General features: G+C 32.6%; 1 protein-coding gene across 1 annotated transcript in view; it reads left to right on the forward strand.

The window, feature by feature from the left end:
* Positions 1-20,000, forward strand: part of LOC135198429 (metabotropic glutamate receptor 2-like) — a 266,629-nt gene that overhangs the window by 233,695 nt on the left and 12,934 nt on the right. Inside the window, 7 exon segments of the mRNA XM_064225960.1 lie at positions 821-943; positions 4,384-4,558; positions 7,210-7,316; positions 9,987-10,136; positions 10,954-11,087; positions 17,054-17,146; positions 18,756-18,959. Of these exon segments, the coding sequence (XP_064082030.1) occupies positions 821-943; positions 4,384-4,558; positions 7,210-7,316; positions 9,987-10,136; positions 10,954-11,087; positions 17,054-17,146; positions 18,756-18,959 (986 nt within the window).

Below are 20,000 nucleotides of genomic sequence, written 5' to 3' on the forward strand. Positions count from 1 at the left end.
TGCATATACAGCGGTTTAAATTAAATCAGTTATGGAAAGTATTTAAATGATGTCCCTACGAATATTGCTGAAATCTGCAAATTTTCCTAGAATCTTAAGAAATTAAATAATTAACTATCTCATTCAGGCTTTCTGTGGGAATGCCATCTCAAGTAGCAGAGGCTTGGTCATTCATCACAGTCTCAGTTGGATCAATTTCGTAGAAGATTTGTTTGACATATCTACAAATATTGCTTAAATCTGCAAATGTTTCTATAATCTTGGAAAGAAAATAATTACCTAACTCATTCAGGCTATCAAAGGGAATGGAGTCTCAAGCGGTGGAGGCTTGGTAATTTATCACTGTCGCAATTGATTCAGTTTTGGAGAATATTTGTTTGACATCCATACAAATTACAAATATTTCTTAAATCTGCAAAGTAAAATCTTGGAAAGAGGATAATTACCGATTCATCCAGGCTCTTAAGGTGGGAATGCCATCTCAAGTAGTGGAGGTTTGGTAATTTATCACAGTCTCAGTTGATTCTATTTTGGAAAACATTTGTATGACAGCCATACAAATATTTCTTAAATCTGCAAATTTTCCTAAAATCTTGGAAAGAGGATAATTACCTAATTCATCCAGGCTTTCAAGGGGGGAATACCATCTCAAGTAGTGGAGGCTTGGTAATTTATCTCAATCTCAGTTGAATCAACTTTGGAGAATATTTATTTGACATCCTCGCAAATATTGCCCGTCTCAGTTTCAATTGAAACAGTTTTGGAAAATATTTGTCCTAAAGGATATTTGGCTTAAATCCCTGAATCCTTATCTTGGCAGGAAACGAACCGGAAGTTGAAGGAACCCTGTCTGTCCAGCCTCAGGCTCATCCTGTCTATGGGTTTGACAGTTACTTCAAAGGGCTGACAGTTGCATCCAACAAAAGAAATCCTTGGTTTATTGGTAAGTGTACTGGATGGTCTGTTTTCGTTTTGTAATATGACGAACATCAGAAGATTAACAGCTGGTAACTCCACCAAACAAACAACCAACAGCTACTTCCCTTTTTCTTGTCTTAAGGTATATTGTCTTTCTTTTATCTTTTTCATTTCCTTCCACTTGTGTTTCTTTTGTTTCGGTGGCATGTTGGTCCAATACAATGTCTTACTTTATGAATTTTATTGCATTTTGATCTTAAAAATTGCATAACTTTAAGTTTTCAGAATCTTAATTAACTATCAATATATGTGTTGTATATAACGGGTACGGCCCTCCTTACGGATTATACATGTATATAAGTATACATACATACACACAGAGGATATATATATATATATATATATATAATATATATATATATATCTATATATATATATATATATCAAGTAATGTACAATTGTCTTCTCTAGGAATATATTGTCTAGTCTTATTGATTATCAGGGCGATGTTCTGCCAAGACGGACAGCTTTTAATATTTCCTCAGCAGCTCCTCCTTGGCCTAAATTGCAGTCTTGAAATGGAAAGCCATTGGTGCAATAAATGACACTGCATTTGGTTGGGTAATAAATAACAGAAAATTATTCTAAACTGGAGGAAATATGCAAAGCGGCTGTTTAATACTTTTACATCAATCATCGATTTTCTATTACTTTCAATTGCCCTTTTTTAATGAATATCCTTTTAATTTTGCATTGGTTTTTTTTATATTATTATGTCGTTTCTATGCACTTTTAACAATTCTTGCGGCAATATACTTAAACACTATATTGAAATTAAAGCAATCTGTAACGGGCTTATATCCATCTTCCCTTGGAGATATATATATATATATATATATATATATATCTATATATATATATATATATATATATATATATATATATACACACATATATATACTATGTATAATTTTAAATGTAAATATATATACCAAATATATATACATATAATATAATATATAATATATATATATATATATATATATATAAATATATATATTTCTAGACACACACACACACATATATATTACATACATATATATATATATTATTATATATATCATATATATAATATATATATATGTGTGTGTGTGTGTGTGTGTGTATTGATTGATCGCTTTTTAAATTTCTGTCAAATAAGTTCTTTTAACAGATATAGGTTATATAATCCTTCATGTCCGTATGCTTGTTTATGTGTATGTGTGGATGTCAGTCGATGGTAAGAGTTATAAAAAAGGAATCACTAAGAGGCTGTCTCCATTTTTCTTTAAAAAAAATAAGTTAAATGAAATTATTGGGTCTGTGCAAATCTTTATGGTCCTTCATTCCCCATGGGAGGAAAGTGCCATCAGCGCATATCTCACTGTATGTTTTGTTTGTTTGTATGGTGTTTTTACGTTTCATGGAACCAGTGGTTATACAGCAACGGGACCAACGGTTTTACGTGACTTCCGAACCACGTCGAGAGTGAACTTCTATCATCAGAAATACACAGTCTCTCACTGTATACTGTAAGCATTATCTAAGGTTCTTTGTAGCGTCCCTTCGGCCCCTAGCTGCAACCCCCTTTCATTCCTTTGACTGTACCTTCGTTCATATTCTTTTTCTTCCATCTTACGCTCTTCAACCCCCTCCCAAAAATGGTTCCGAAGTGGAAAAGCGAGGCTTCCTCCTGTTACACATTTCAAGCCTGTTTTAATCTTAATTTCCCTTTCGGCGCTGAATCTAATCTCAGGACCCAGTGATTGCCCTTTGGTCTAAATTTCTCATTAGTCAGCTGGATAATAGCAAACCCAAAGTTAAAACCGGCTACATTCACCTTTGTTAAAACTTTGGTTGTATCTTTTACCAACGATATTCTTCGACTCCCGCGACAAACTGGGAGGACTCATTTGCATAGCAACTTTCTGTAGCGCCCTAAAATATTCGTCTGGAGGCCACGATGTTTTCTTGGGAAACACAACTTTCTTTCATAAGGGACGTGGAAATATTTACTTCGCGCCAGACTCGGATATAATGAACTAAAAATCGTCGCCAAATTCAGTCTAAGAAATTTAGAAAATACCTTTTCCACATTCTTGCTATCACTAATATTTGTAAATGTTCTTTTAACGATGATTTTAGTTGATGAATATCGGTCATTAACTAAATATATTGCTGCTTATTTTCTGCCCGGTGTTCATTCAAGTCTTCTTAGTTCTGTCTTAATTTGCTGTGATTTCGACGATCAATGGCTGTGCAGCGAACCAATGAACCCTTTCTTCACAGTGCTTCCAGGCTACTGAACTTAAACCACTTAGACAATCTTTAAAGGAAGCACAGACAGCGCCATCTATCGCTTCAATTTATAGTTATCGAGTTACCAGCTAACGATACATTTGCGGATGGAATCGAATTATACTATAGAATATAGGACAAAGGCCAAGCGCTGAGTCCTATGATGAGGGCATTCAGCGCTGAAAGGGAAATTGGTTATAAAGGTTTGAGAGGTGTAACAGCGGGGTTGGGGGGAACCATGCAGTTGCAATATGAAACAATTAATAGGAGAGGGTAAAAAGAAAGATGAAACAAAGAGAATATGAGCAGGGGTGCAATCAAAAGAATGGAAGGAGTTGCAGCTAAGGGCCGAAGGGATTCTGCACAGAACCTGAATTAATGCCTACAGCGCACCGAGTGAGGTGCACTGACGGCACGTACCCCTCGAGGAGTTAGATTCGCAGATGAATCATTTTAAAATCTTGACAACCTCGAAAACATTACAAAATGACAAATTAACCTAGATTGACTGACCATGGCCTCAGGTTATTGAAACTGCAGAAAGTATCGAGGTTTATTAAAATATTGAAGAAGAGGTGGCAGGAGTTCCATGGACCTAAAAACACTTGCAAATTTATTGAAAAATAAGATGATATTTATTCAAGTTAAGCTTTACTTTCCTACATAAGCTGCTTACCTAGAACACGCCGGTTCTGTCTAAGTAAAAGAAATCGAAATATTGTTTATAATTGCGCAAAAAAATATGAGATGCAGTTAGACTAAAATTAACTGGAAAAATACTTAAAAATAGGCCAACTGACTTTTTTCGACCAGGAATATCACAAAGAAATTACATAAAAACTTTTTGAAGCGCGTTGTTTATGAGCTCATTTAAATAGGCCTGTAAAAAAAAACAGAATCGTGCGCAGATGCTCTTGTTTGCTGCTGGTAGTCAATTGCATTGCTTTTATATATACATATACATGTGTGTATAAATATATACATATATACACAAACACATACATACATACATACTCGAAAATCCACACAACACAATCATCCCCATTCTAAACGAAGACAACCAATCTCAATTGTCTTTTTCGCTTCTCCCCCCTCCCAACCTCCCCCCTCACCCCCCCACAAACACAGAGTACTGGGAGGACCACTTCAAGTGTAAGCACCCAGAGAGCCCTCTGACGAATTACAACCGGAACTACTCGAGGGTTTGCACCGGAAGAGAGAAACTGACGGATGAAAATACGGAGTTCGAAGCTCAGCTCCAATTCGTTTCGGACGCCGTTATGGCTTTCGGATACGCGTTCAGGTAAGAGGAGAATGTGCGTTTTATTTCTGTGGCTTTCAACTAAGCATTCAGGTAAGAGGAGAATGTGCTTTATTTTTTTGTGGCTTTTACGCACGCTTTCATGATGGGGGAGAGTGAGTTGCATTATTGAGGTCATTACATATCCGTTCAGGCTATTGAAAAACTCACGTTCACGTAGGAGAAAGTTGCGTTCAATTGGCTTTCGGATAAGCGTTCAGGTAAGAGAAAAGTAAGTTTTAATGTGTTCCACTGGATTTTGGTTACGCGTTTAGGTAAGAGAAGAGTGCGTGATCTTTTGCAGCTTAAATGCGGGTTTAAAGTTAGTAGGACAACGCTTGTTTTTTTGCGGCTTCGAAGCACGCGTTCATGTAAGAGGAAGGTGCGTTCAACTGGAATCTAGATATGCGTTTGAGTAAGAGAGGAGTTTTATTTTTGTGGCTTCTCGATACGCGTTCATTTAAGAGGAAGGTGCGTTATATTGGTTTTTAGATACCCGTTCAGGTAAGTGAAAAGTGCGTTTTATATTTGTAAACTTCTTTACCTACTTTGAATAACATCTCTTTTGAAGTTTCCAGATGCTTCTCTTATTTTTTAAATTTATCTCTCTCTCTCTCTCTCTCTCTCTCTCTCTCTCTCTCTCTCTCTCTCTCTCTCATGGCAACTTGAATGTCAGGTCTTCAGGAGTTTCCGATACTAATCCTCCTCAAATCCTATCCTCTCTCTCTCTCTCTCTCTCTCTCTCTCTCTCTCTCTCTCTCTCTCTCAGCTAAAGGACGTCCGTCAATATTGGTTCCAGGTTCGTATTTTTCTATCATTTTCTTTCCCTCTTCCTTTCCCTTCGCAAAGCCAGCGGCTCAGGGCTACGGCAGGTTTTATCAGGGATATATTTTTCTCATCTGGAAGATTTTTGGCTCCTACTAATTTCACGTTTTTCTTTCTTCTTTATTCTTTTCAATACTTTATCAACATTTTTATTTTATTTTGTAGCGACTTCGTTTGCACTGTTTATATAATTACACTTGTCCATACGATTCATAAGATTTGGAAAATAATAATTGGAAAATAGTCAAAATTGATAAAATCTTAAACACTTATTATATATTAGTCTTTATATTTGTTCGTTTTCACTCTTTTTCAACATTTTTTTATTTTGATTGTAGTCACTTCGTTTGCGGTGTTGTATGATTAGCCCTTTTTTAAACGACGCCTGGAAAATAGTCGAAACTGAACAGTTATAAATATTGTATATTTTCCATTGTGTTTATTCTTTTTGACACTTCATCAATACTTTTATTTCATTTTGTTGTTACTCGTTTGTTGTGTATATAAGATTACCGTTTTTCACACGATTCATTAGATTTGAAAAAAAAAAAAATTAAAATTCTCAAATGTTTTACTTATATGGAAACTCTCAATAATAGTTTTTTAAATGGATAATATCGCTTACATGTTGTATCTACATATCAGTGATAATTTCAAATGAATTTAAAGATAGATTCATTTGATTTTCTAAATAAATATTTATGGACAATGGTTGAGGGGACATTTTATATATATATAATATATATATATATATATATATATATATATAAACTATATATTATATATATATATATATATATATATATTATACCTATATATATATATATATATATATATATATATATATATATATATATTATATACATATATATATATATTATATATATATATATATATATATATATGTATATATTATATATATATATATAATATAAGTGATTACAGAATTTCTCAAGTGCAATTCCGTAATAATTTATCTCCAACAAATAAACATGGGGTGTGATGATCTGTCACGTGGTAAGTGGTCTCGTTGTAAAATGAAATAAAATATGACATAAAATCTAAATAAATAAATAAAAAAAAAAGAATTTTGAACTGTGGAAAATAAACAGAATATCTGAATAAATGAACAAATTTTGACAGTTCCCGAAGACAGTAAATAAAGGTAAAAAATAAAAAAAGAATTAAAAAAAAAGTATTTTGAATGGGGAAAAATTCCTGAATTTCAAGATTTTCCAAAAAATTAACAAATTTTGACAGTTCCCGGAAAAACATAAATAAAAGTAAAAAATAAATGAAATAAAATAAAGGAAAATAAATTAAAAACAATAAAAAGAAAAAAATGCCTGAATTTTTGAAAAAATGAAAAATTTGTTATTGTTCCCGAAAACTGTAAATAGATAAAAATAAGGTAAAATAAAGTAAATATATTTTAAAAATAATGAAAAAGTCTTTTGAAAATTGAAAAATGCCTGAATTCATGAGAAAACGAAGAAATTTTGATAGTTCCTGAAGATTGTAAATAAATGTAAAAAATAAAGTAGACTAGAAATAAATCAAAGGTAATAAAAAGGTACTTTGAATAAGGAAAATGCTAAAAAACAAAAACAAAAAAATAATATAACAGGTATTTCGAACTGTAATTTCAAAAAAAAAAAAAAAAAAAAACAAAAAAAAAAAAAAAAAAAAAAAAAACCTGACAGTTCCTCGACGACTATAAATATAAGTAGATATTGGTTTTCCAGTTGATGACTGGATCTTCCATTCCCTCATTACCTTTCATTTATTTTTTATTATTAACACGTTTTTATTTCTTATTTCGCTTACAGAAATATGCACCACCGGCTCTGTGGGGAAGAGCCAGGGCTGTGTCAGAGAATGTCTCCAATTAATGGGGAGGAACTTCTACGTTACCTGAGGAATGTCACTTTTATGGGTAAGGAGACGATTGGACTATGTACACATATACACACATACACACACACACGCACACACACAAACAGTGCTTGTAGGGATACCTGTAAGTACCTAGTAGAGGTAACTCCGGAAAGAGAGAAAAAGAAATTAAACATATTCGACTTATGTCTGAAAGGCGATGAACGAAAACTGAGAGAGAGAGAGAGAGAGAGAGAGAGAGAGAGAGAGAGAGAGAGAGAGAGAGAGAGAGAGAGAGAGAGAGAGAGCCAAGAATGATAATGGAAGCTCCCTGCCAGAATAAATCTTGTTAGACGATGAAACGAAAAATCTTCCGTGACTGCGTAAACAAAATTATGACGGGTTTCATAAAGGAAAAATCTATTTTAGGAAAATATTATTTCGATAGTTTTTAGAAAGTACTTTATTCTGTAAAGATTCTGACTTTCTAGAAGGAAAATAATATGCTACTTATGAGGGTTATGCCATCATAATTATCACTTTTCCAGGGTAACTAAAAGTAAACGTTACCTGTGTCTGTTATTATCATTAAAATATTGTGTTCTTTAATTTATTATTCTGAAAACTTGAAGTAACACCTTGTAACAGTTATTGTTACAGCAAGTGTGGTATAACTATAAAGCTCTGAAAGATGTAAGCACCAGCACATAACAATTATTGTTATAGCCAATGGGATATACCCATTAATCTCTGAGAGGTGTACCCTGTGAATACAACGATTTTGCATTATTTATAAAAGGCATCTTAACCAGTGTTCACATAGAGGCCGCATTGGTCTACATTACTCACTAATCAGTTCCAGATCTATAGCAAGATTAGCAGGCTTCTCCATTTTCTATTAGGGAAGAGCAAGTAAGTACAACAATTGTTGTATCATCCTCATTCTACAATATGTTTTTTCGGCCGATTATATAAACAAACCACAACATTTGTTTCAACATCATCCAGCAATGTTGTTAGGTCGACTATTGCCTAACAAAAGATTCAAAACAAGAGAGGTTCTAGACTTCAGCCACCTAGAACACCAGATAGGACACGATGCGTCTAGAGTCATCATAAACACTCTCAAGGACGCTTATCATAGTTTACCCATTCATTCATATCATAGTTTAGAGGCCACACTGAAGCAAGATTCAAGAAGGAAGTCCTTACACTCACTGCCACGTCTTGGGCACCATCATCATCCATCAAGAAATCATTCTTTTCTATTCATTCTACAAATAGCCTTTCTTACTTTGGTATTCATTCTTCAATGAGGGCAATTTGGACGATGCGAAAAAACAAGAAAAATCCATTTTATTTCTTAATCTATTTTCTTCCCGTTTCTATATTTTTCCAGCTCTGTTTTTGAGCTATGAAGTTAAAACAATAGCCAATAAGTTGACTTAAACTATTCTTCAAATAGTCTTTCTTACTTTTGTATTCATTCTACAAATAGTCTTTCTTACTTTTCTATTCATTCTGCAAATAGTCTTTTTTACTCTTGTATTCACTCTACAAATAGTCTTTCTTACTTTTGTATTCATTCTACAAATAGTCTTTCTTACTTTTGTATTCATTCTACAAATAGTCTTTCTGACTTTTCTATTCATTCCACAAATCGTCTTTCTTACTTTTGTAATCATTCTACAAATAGTCTTTCTTACTTTTGTATTCATTCAACAAATAGTCTTTCTTACTTTTCTATCAATTCTACAAATAATCTTTCTTAATTTTGTATTCATTCTACAAATTGTCTTCTTACTTTTGTATTCATTCTACAAATAGTCTTTCTTACTTTTCTATTCAATCTACAAATAGTCTTTCTTACTTCTGTATTCATTCCAAAAATAGTCTTTCTTACTTTTGTATTCATTCTACAAATAGTCTTCCTTACTTTTCTATTCATTTTACAAATAGTCTTTCTTACTTTCCTCAAGCTCTTTATTTGCAAGTTCAGAATCATAACCGTGTTTGCTAAATATCTATTCACGGCTACATACAGTGTAACTCTTTTGAAAATAAATTAGAGATAGCCCCTTTTCAAGTGAATCTGAATGTGTATCTTCTCTATAAACTCTGCGTTGTGGACAGCTAGCCTCAGAGTCTATACAAAAAATATTCATTTTCATATATACATGCTTTTTCAAACCACACAAAAGCTACGAAATTCCGCATTATTCTGGATTCATTTCAGAGAAAGGAAAATGTACTTTCGAAAATTAAATTTCTTTTTTGCTAGTTAGATAATATATATATATATATATATATAATATATATATATATATATATATATATATATATATATATATATATATATATATATATATATATATAAGCGAATACCACAGGAAAATGATAGTCAGAAATCCAAGCGCTTTCGTCTCTACTAATAATTGTCAAGGATTTCTGACTATCATTTTGCTGTGGTATTCACTTATTTAATGAAGTCATCCCGTGCATTAATTGATTTTTTAAATATATATATATATATAATATATATATTATACTATATGATTTTTTAAATATATATATATATATATATATATATATATATATATATATATATATATATATATATGTTGTGTCGGTATGTATATGTTTATGTAGCTGTCTTCGTTTTGTCGCTTCCCATTTTCTACGACTTGAGGGGAGCCTAATATAAATGCCCACCTACTTCCCGTTTTCTAAGGTTTGAGCGGAGATAAATTCAAATTCGACCACCAAGGGGATGGCCCGGCAAGGTACAACATCATTCACTTCAAACAGACGACGCCTGGCCAATACGCCTGGGAGACTGTAGGCCAATATATCGAAGGGGAACTCCGGCTGAATATGGAAGGTAAGTCAAATAAAGGGAATAAAATAATTATAATAACCTTAAGTAATGGATTGAAGGATAAAGGGTAGGCTTCAGACATGAATATATATTCATATATAATCAATAAGGGAAAGAGACCCGACAAGGACTATATTATCAGGTAACTGCAGTTAGTTGATAGTGTTGTTATGACGCTATCAAAATTACTTTACAAAACAATAGTATTAGTATTTGTATTAGCAATTGTCGATGATAATATTGTTACTCTCACTGCTTTCATCTCTATGTTGGGTCCACAATTGCTCAATCAAAAGCAAGTAAGCTGATTTGATGAATAAAAAAAATGTATGAAATTTATCAATCACAGTAATATTTTCTCATTAGAGAGAGTAACCCATTTTTTCCAGTTCTGCAGTTCAAATATGAAGTTCCATCAATAGCCTAAATATGAAGTTCCATCAACATGGAAACATCGATCGAAGTAACAATTGTTCATCAGAGTACGAAATTTAGACGAAAAAAAAAACCTTCTCTTTCTAAATCTACTTTTTTCCAAATTCTATTTTTTCCAGTTCTGTAGTTCAAATATGATTTTCAAACAATAACAAATAAATTGAGTTAAAGAATTAAAAAAATTGCTGGAAACGTATCGATCAAAGTAACAATTGCTCATCAGAGAGAGAGAGAGAGAGAGAGAGAGAGAGAGGAGAGATAGAGAGAGAGAGAGAGAGAGAGAGAGAGAGAGAGAGAGAGAGAGAAAGGCGATTCGGGCGACTGGTAACTAATTTTTATAAATCATTTTTAGTCCTTAATCTCTTTTCTTCCACTTTTTTTTCAGTTCTGCAGTTCAAATTGGACGATCCATCACCCCCTTCGAGTGTCTGCTCACTGCCCTGCCTGACTGGCCAGGCCAAGAAGTATGTGGAGGGAGAGTCATGCTGTTGGCACTGTTTCAACTGCACCACTTATCAGGTGAAGGATTTCAATGATCTTCTTGTGGATATTAATTGACTATTTTATATATATATATATATATATATATATATATATATATATATATATATATACATATATATATATACATATATATATATATCTGTGTGTATGTATACAAACATACATATATAATATATATATATATATATATATATATATATATATATATATATATATATATATATATCACACAGACACACATTTATATATATACGTATATATAATTACATACATATGTATATATATATATATACATACATATATATATATATATATATATATATATATATATAGATGCAAGCCAGGTACTATGCCGTACCTCTAAGTAAATGGGGATACAATCCACAATGAAGTAAAATCCTTCTGTGTTTAAAATATATATTTTCTTGTACAGGATTAAAGCTTTCGACCATCCTGTACAAGAAATATATATTTTAAACTACAGAAGGATTTTACTTCATTGTAGGCTGTATCATGTATATATATATATATATATATATATAATCTATATATATATTATATTATGTTATACTATATATATATATTATATATATATATTATATATATATTATATATAGGTCTATATATTATATACCAATATATATATATATATATAATATATTATATATATATATATATATTGGTACATAAATATATCTATATATATTAATATATATATAATATATATATATATATATATATATATGTATGTATGTATGAATAGAGTTCATATTCAGAATAATAATAATGATAATTTTTGTAAGTCAACTGCCCCTGTGGCCTTGTTCCATATGAATAGCTTTCATATTCTGAATAATAATAATAATAATAATAATAATAATAATAATAATAACAATTTTCAGAATTCCTAAGCCATAACCCGATTACCGAAGCGAAAATGTAATCTTCTGTCTGTCCAATTATATCTAATTCGCATAATATAGCCTAAAAAAATTCCCCCACATACCCCCCCCCCCCCCAACAAAACAAAGGCAATCTGGTCATATTTCGCAATTCTTTTAGGGGCCTAATTATTCAGAGGCTTGGCAGGGAGGTTTTATCTCGTAAACCATTGAATTTTTTTTTTTCAAAGAATATTTAACCTCATCTGGTGAAATTCATGATCTAATTTCCTTTATTATTATACGACCGGTATGCATTTTTTTGTTTTTTTCTCCGCGCTAATTTGGCAAATAAAAATAAAGACTTTGTGAGTATGTATATGTATACATATATGTATATGTATATATATACATACATATATATATATATATATGTATGTATATATATATAATATATATATATATATATATATATATATATATATATATATATATATATATATATTTATATACTATTTATTTATACATACATATAAATCGTTCATCCAATTTCCCATTTGTTTTTACAGAAAAGACATAATATCGCTAAATTTACTCTAGAATATGAAAATACATTGCAAATTATATCATATAAGTTAAAACTGCAAAACAAAACCGTTCAGATACTTAAAAACACGATATATGTCCGAAGTAATTGGAATTTCTCAGATGGATTCGTTCATAGAGATCAATGAATGCAATGATTTTAGTTTCTACAAACTTATGTTTGTATTCCAAAGCGATTAAAGTTAGCTGACGTCAATGGCACTCAATGTTGCGACGGCTATGGTAGGTTGAACAAATCTAGTTTCATCCGCAAGAGCGTTTTCTATGATGTGAGGAGGAGACCTAGAACTTCAAGCGGGAAAGCGCAAGTCACTGGATACTGGCTAACGTAACGGATTTCACACTTTGATTACTTTGACGTTGACATGGATCGAATGCTGGTTGCTGTTTACAAAGCTACTGTCTTTAAACATAAATCTTAATCAAGGTTTAAGTAGCATGTTAGCTCAAAGATTTTCTGGCTATATGCTCCCATTACAAAGCAGTTCGTAGTAGCCTACAGCCCTACACGACTGCATTTCTTTGCCGCGAGGCTGAAAGATCTCCCACGATATAAAACTTTAATTGCCTGTGCAATACATATTGAGTTATTTGTGGTAATAAATATGTTTACTTAACACAGATTTTTTCGTGAATGATTTGTGGATGAAACCTGATTTTCAAAAGTAAAGACTATATCAAGAAAGCAAGAATGACCGCACCCTGTGTCTAAAATTTTCCAAGGCAACTGTCGAATGTAATCAAGATTAGGGTATGAATTTCTTAGAGAATTAACTTGAATATTATGATTCTTCAAATTTAATCTAGCATAATGCAGCACGATCTTGGCAGTCATATCATATCGCGCAAGCATAGGCCTATCGGTAGAGATACTTAATTCATTATATTTTCTTCTGCCTTTCCCCCGTCACAAGTCAAGTCCGTCACCAGTGCTATCATTCTCTCTCTCTCTCTCTCTCTCTCTCTCTCTCTCTCTCTCTCTCACTTTTGAAACATTTGAAAAAATATTATCACTTAACCTCTCAAAGCAAATATAATATAATGAATTAAGTATCTCTATCGATAGGCCTATGCTTGCGCGCTCTCTCTCTATTGTCATAATATTTCATTCTTTACTGTATTGTTCCTCACGATTTCCACAAGTACTGCCCAAATTTTAAAACCCTTTCTCTCATTGTTTAAGATCCGTCTTTAATTACATATGAATTTTACGTCAGTTTAGTGTCAAACATTACTTATAAACAAGGTTTCACAGTAGGTTTTTAAAAAGGATGATCGATATCCTACCCTGTACTGACGTTACCAAACCAACATTAACGAATAATATAGAGCCTGTTTCTACATTCAAGTATAAATGATTATAGGACCTCAACAGAATCTTTATGGTGTAAAGTTGATGGATATCTAGAAAGCAACAAACGCTATAATTTTGAAGCTCCGCCCCTTTCAAGAGTTGCCAGGTGTGGCATTATTGAACAATAGCTATATATCCGAAGATTTAAAAAAACTGTATCTTAAGTTTCCTTGCCGAATGTACATGTACTTCTATATATGAGTGTGTATGTATATGTATATATATGTATATATATACATCGAGCTACAAATGTCCTTTAATATCTAATTCGCTCTACCTGGATATTAATATATTTTCATATGTATGTATATATATGAATCATGGTAATGTGATATGACCCATATATATATATATATATATATATATCTATATATATATATATATATATATATATACACATATATATATATACATATATATACATATATATACATATACACATACTAACACTCCCATCACCTGAAGCACTACAGAAAGCAATCCCAAGGCAATAGCAAAATCCATATTTGTTCAAGCACATTTTGCAGAAGAGAGGACACCTAATCCCAAAGTAATTGATTTATTCCCTCTACTAGAGACAGGATTATCAGCCATATTTCGCAAACTCTTAAAGGTCACAATGGTATTCCCTGGGCAATATAGATTGCTTGGCGCGAAAATGCATTCAGAGAGAGAGAGAGAGAGAGAAGAGAGAGAGAGAGAGAGATTTTAATAGTAACCATGAGTTAGACGAGGACTCGTTTAAACCATTGCGAATCATGAGTTCTCTCTCTCTCTCTCTCTCTCTCTCTCTCTCTCTCTCTCTCTCTCTCTCCACCCCGTCCCCCCTCACCTTCTTCAATTGTGTTTCTTAGCGTCAACATCGCCTGAACTTTTCGAGTGTTTTCGGAAAGGAAGACGAAATCCCGACAACAGAGCCAAATTTCCCGTCCTTTCCAGAAAAGAAACTGAACTCCAGTTCTTTCAGCTATTTCATCTTTGTTTCCAATGTCCCTTGTTGTTGTTTTTGTTGTTGTTGTAGCTTTTGTTGTTGCTATAGTAGCTGTTGTCCCAGAATTGGACTGTCGCTTTCATAACCCTCTTTTCTTATGGTTCCTTTCTCCAGAGGAAAAAACGCGACGAAAGAAAAAAAAAATTCTTTTATAAAATAAGTCGAAGGCGAAAGTTTTTTTTCTTCTTTTTTTTCCCTCTTAGCGAATATTGACCCAAAGTAAACGGAACCGAGGGAGGTCCCAGACAGGATATTTGATGAGATTCGACGCAGTTGTTTCTCTTCTTTTGTTGTTTCGTTTCTATTTTTGTTTCTCTTCGTTTGTTGTTCGTCCTCCGTTGCTGTTTCTCCTCTTGTTGCTTCTCTTCTTTTATAGTTTCTCTTCTTGTATTGTTCTTCTTCTTTTGTTGTTTCTCTGTTTCTGTTGTTTCTCATCTTATATTGTTTCTCTTCGTTTGTAGTTCCTCTGCCTCTGTTGTTTCTCTTCTTTAGTTGTTTCTCCTCTTTCGTTGCTCCTTTTCTTTTGTTGTTTATCTTGGTTTGTTGCTTCTCTTGTTTTTCTCCTTTTGTTGCTTTTCTTGAAAACGGGCTAGATTAGTGATTCAGGAAATATAGAAGAACGTAGAGCGTTCCAAATTCTGGAAAGTGGACTGATACCAAGACGTCACTCGAAAATAGGCTAGTTTAGTTATACAAGAAATACAGAAGATCGTACAGAGTTCCAGATCCTTGAGGGCGAGTTGAGTGATTTAGCGATTCACGAAATACCAAACAAGGTATAGAGTTCCGAATTCTATGGCTGTTATTCACGAGAAATGTTCGATAACGATTCACTGATTCATGAAATACGGGAAAACTGATGGAGAGTTCCAAATTCTACGACTGTCAGTGACGAAATATGAATAATGGTGATTCGGTGATTCACATAATACAGAACAAGGTAATCGAGTTCCAAATTCTATGGCTGTTAATCACGAGAAATGGTCGACAGAGATTCAGTGATTCATGAAATTCTAAGATTGTCAGTGACGAGAAATGAATACTGGTGATCCAGTGGTTCATGAAATAAAGAACAAAGGATAGAGAGTTCCAAATTCTATGGTTGCCAGTAACGAGAAATGTTTAGTGATTCAATGATACAAGAAATACAGAACCACGTAGCGAATCCCAAATTCTGGGGATCCATGACATGATCCCTGTTGAGATGCTTCAATCATCCAGAAAAATATTCATGTTGACAATATAGAGGCGAATGAGAAATAGAAAGGAAAAGGGGTATAATTTATTTGAAAGGACATATTTTGCAGTCTGTGTGTAGTAAGGAAGTTTAAATGGTCGAAGAAAACAAAGAAACGGAATGTGATATAGCAAGGCGTGATCCGAGCTCTAGCTTACTCGAGACTTTTGCAAGATTTTCCACGTACGCATAAGATGTAACCATTATAATCCCAAACTTTTAGCGTAAAATTAAACAGTGCTCAAATCTGCCATCAAGTAGAGCCTGGTTTCACTAACGAAAATTAAAATAAACACGCAATATCTTATTAGAAATCATTGTTCTGTACTGTTTACCATGGGCATTATTTTTTTTTACACTTTCATTCTAATAAATAAATCATAAATATCCAATCCTAAAATTCCTGTATCTTTAACTCAACGCAAAACACCTATTTCGGACTTTTTTAGGCTTTCCCATAGACCTTTCCTAAAACCCCAACAAGAACAACAAGAGCAACAGGGTAGTTAGTAGGCTTACTCCCCGAGCAAGCGAAAACTAGGCCAAAGGCCAAGGAAACGCTGGCACCCATGGACAGGTCATTCAACGCTGAAAGAGAAATTCAGAGTAAAATAGTTTGAAAGGTGTAACAGGAAGGAAACCTCGCAGTTGCACCATGAAGCAATTGGTAAGAAAGAGTGTGAAGGAAAGTAAGATGGAAGGAAGAGAATATCAAAGGAGGTACAGTCAAAGGAATGAAAGGGGTTGCAGCTAGGGGCCGAAGGGACGCCGCAAAGAACCATAACTAATGCCTACGGTGCACCGGGTGAGCAGCACTGACTATACTATCCTCCTCCGGAACCCTTTCCCTTGGAGAAGACGGCTTGTAGGTCAGTTAATAATAATAATAATAATAATAATCCTTTTTTTCAGATCGTTAACCCCAATGATGAAACGCAGTGCTTATCCTGTTCCATGGGAACCTTGCCATCGAAGGACCAGCTTACTTGCGTTCCAATTCCAGAGGTGAGAAACAAAATTTGACTAAAATATGCACTCCTGTAATAGTCTTCCCTGTTCAACGTCTTTTCTTCCATTTCATATCTAAAACAAGGACGTGACTTCTACGTCTTTATAATTTACTTTAATTATTATAAATTATCAATTAAATTTTTTTAATAACTTCCTATGACCTTCTGCTTCTTCTATCAAATAATCTTTCTTCTCCGGTTGTTTTCAATTAAAATTTTAAATAATGACGAGCATTTTATATCTTTATAATTATCATTTATCATAAATTTAGTTATTAATTCATTATTGTTTTTCTAATAACTGATTTCTTCTTTCTGTATTTCCTGTTACCATCTGTTACTTGCTCCTTCAAATTCCTTCAATCGAAATTTTAAAACAAAGTCGTAGATTTTACATCTTTTATAATTCACTAACATCTTTAACTATTTATTTACTAAATTCATCAATTTACCCTCTGTTACTTCTTTCAAATGAACTCTATAATCTTTGGAAGCTTAAATTTTAAGTTACTGACCAGTGTGGTATGCTTGTTCCATATGAATAGCGTTTATTTTTTTAATGGTAATAATAATGATATTGTTTCTTATAAATAGGGGGTTATCATCTGCATGGTAATAATAATAATGATAATCTTCATTTTCTTTCATTTCCTTTTTGAATCAACATTCTTCTTTGTAAATAAAATGTGTTAAATTGTGAGCTAATTATTAAATGAAACTTTATTTTTTCCAGTTTATAATTATCAAGGGCTTGTTCCTTCAAGCACTGTGATTCTAATTACGCCTTTGTTTAAATAGAGTTAATATTAAAGGCAACAACATAATCAACAGTAAACACAAACATGAATCACCATTGTTCAAGGTTATTTTCTCTCGAGAGCAGAGTATTAAGCCGAATTCTGTTTACTCAAACAAAGTCAACATTTCCATTATTTGCAACGACTGATTGGACTGATTCAGAATACAATGCATCTTAAAACACTTCATCAACTAATAGGCATTGCGTAACCTTGTTTGAAAGCTAGTAGCTTATGTTTAAGCTTAAATTAAGTAAGAAGTGATTTGGGCTATTTGTAGAGATATCACAAGGAGAAAGTATAACTTCAACGAAACTTGATTGCTGCAATATGTCTCTGAAATCATTACATTTCTTTTCTGGGACCAGACTTAACCAATTTATCTTTCCAGTCGGGAATCTCTTTTGAATGTGTAAAAGAAACAATTACACATATTACTAAATAAATGATTTGCCTTTGTAATGAATCGCCTACATATGATACAACTAATTATTTGGGATCCATTGTAAATAAGTACAAGAAACAATAATATATGCATACATAATTATCCTAGACATACAACTAAATAAATAATTCTCTTCCCTAATGAATCTCGAATATAGTATACAATTTCTTATTAGGTCAAATCATGTCCCAATGTCATCTATCGTCTATAAGAGTGATATATAATTGCTATCGTCTATAAGAGTGATATATAATTGCTATCGTCTATAGAGTGATATATAATTGCTATCGTCTATAAGAGTGACATATAATTGCTAAGACAAAACTCAGAATCTAATGGAATAACTTTCCCCTCCCGAAAAGGTGTACATCCGCCCAGACTCTCTGTGGGCGATAGGAGCCATGCTGTTCTCCTCTCTCGGGCTAGTCATGACGGGCGTGGTCATGTGGGCGTTCGTCAGCTACAACGACACGCCCGTGGTGAGAGCCTCCGGAAGGGAGCTTTCTTACGTATTACTGTCGGGCGTCTTCCTCTGTTACGCCATGACTTTCGTTTTTATACTGAAGGTGAGGTGTGGTGTTGTTTATATAATGTGGGATACATTGTTTGGAGATAGTGAGGGAAATACGTTGTTGGTATCCAATATATATTATATTATATATATATATATATATATGCTAATATATATCTTTATATATATTATATGTATATATATATATATGATATATATATATATACATATACATACATATATATAGATATATATCCTATAATATACTATATATATATATATATATAATATTACATAAATATCCACAAAATGCCATTTAACATTCAGTTCCTATACCTTACGGTTAAATTCCACAAAAAGATGTAAGTCTTGTCGCACTGTAGTTTCTTTTCAATAATACCCATGGCAAAAGCCAATATATAGAATAATTATATATATATATATAATATATATATATATATATATACTATATATATATATATATTATATATATATATACTAATATATATATATATTATATTATATATATATATATATTTAATATATATATATACATATATATATATCGAACCCGCAATATGCTTACTTCACGTAATCATCATTTTCAACAAACGGGAATTCTCCACTCAAACAAACACACACAAACACACAACTAGACATCCATTAGTAACAGCTGCACACACTCGCTTGATGCCACAGGAATTTGTCTGATCGTCAAAGTTTCAATGTCCATAACACACCAAGTCACTACTACCTTTCCATCTCGTGTCAGATTCGCCCTAAACATAATGAAAACTGTCAGAATGTCCCATATAGTCTTACGACTGTTTATTTGTGTGTATTCGGAAACTTATACACAACTACAGTCACGATTTATGTCGCAATATCGTCTGTCTTACCCTTCATGTCTCGTAAGTGACGTGAGCTAAGAATATAAATTGCTGGAATATAAACCAAGAACCACCGTATTAAAATTAAATTGGAAAATAGATTCTATGTTGGTTTTATGTCAAGGGGTATGAAATTCGTGTATGTGTGTGTGTATGTGTGTGTGTCTGTGTGTGCATTAGATTAGATGTTCATGAAAAAAATGGTA

Source organism: Macrobrachium nipponense, chromosome 22, assembly GCF_015104395.2.
Source record: "Macrobrachium nipponense isolate FS-2020 chromosome 22, ASM1510439v2, whole genome shotgun sequence".
NCBI lineage: Eukaryota > Metazoa > Arthropoda > Malacostraca > Decapoda > Palaemonidae > Macrobrachium > Macrobrachium nipponense.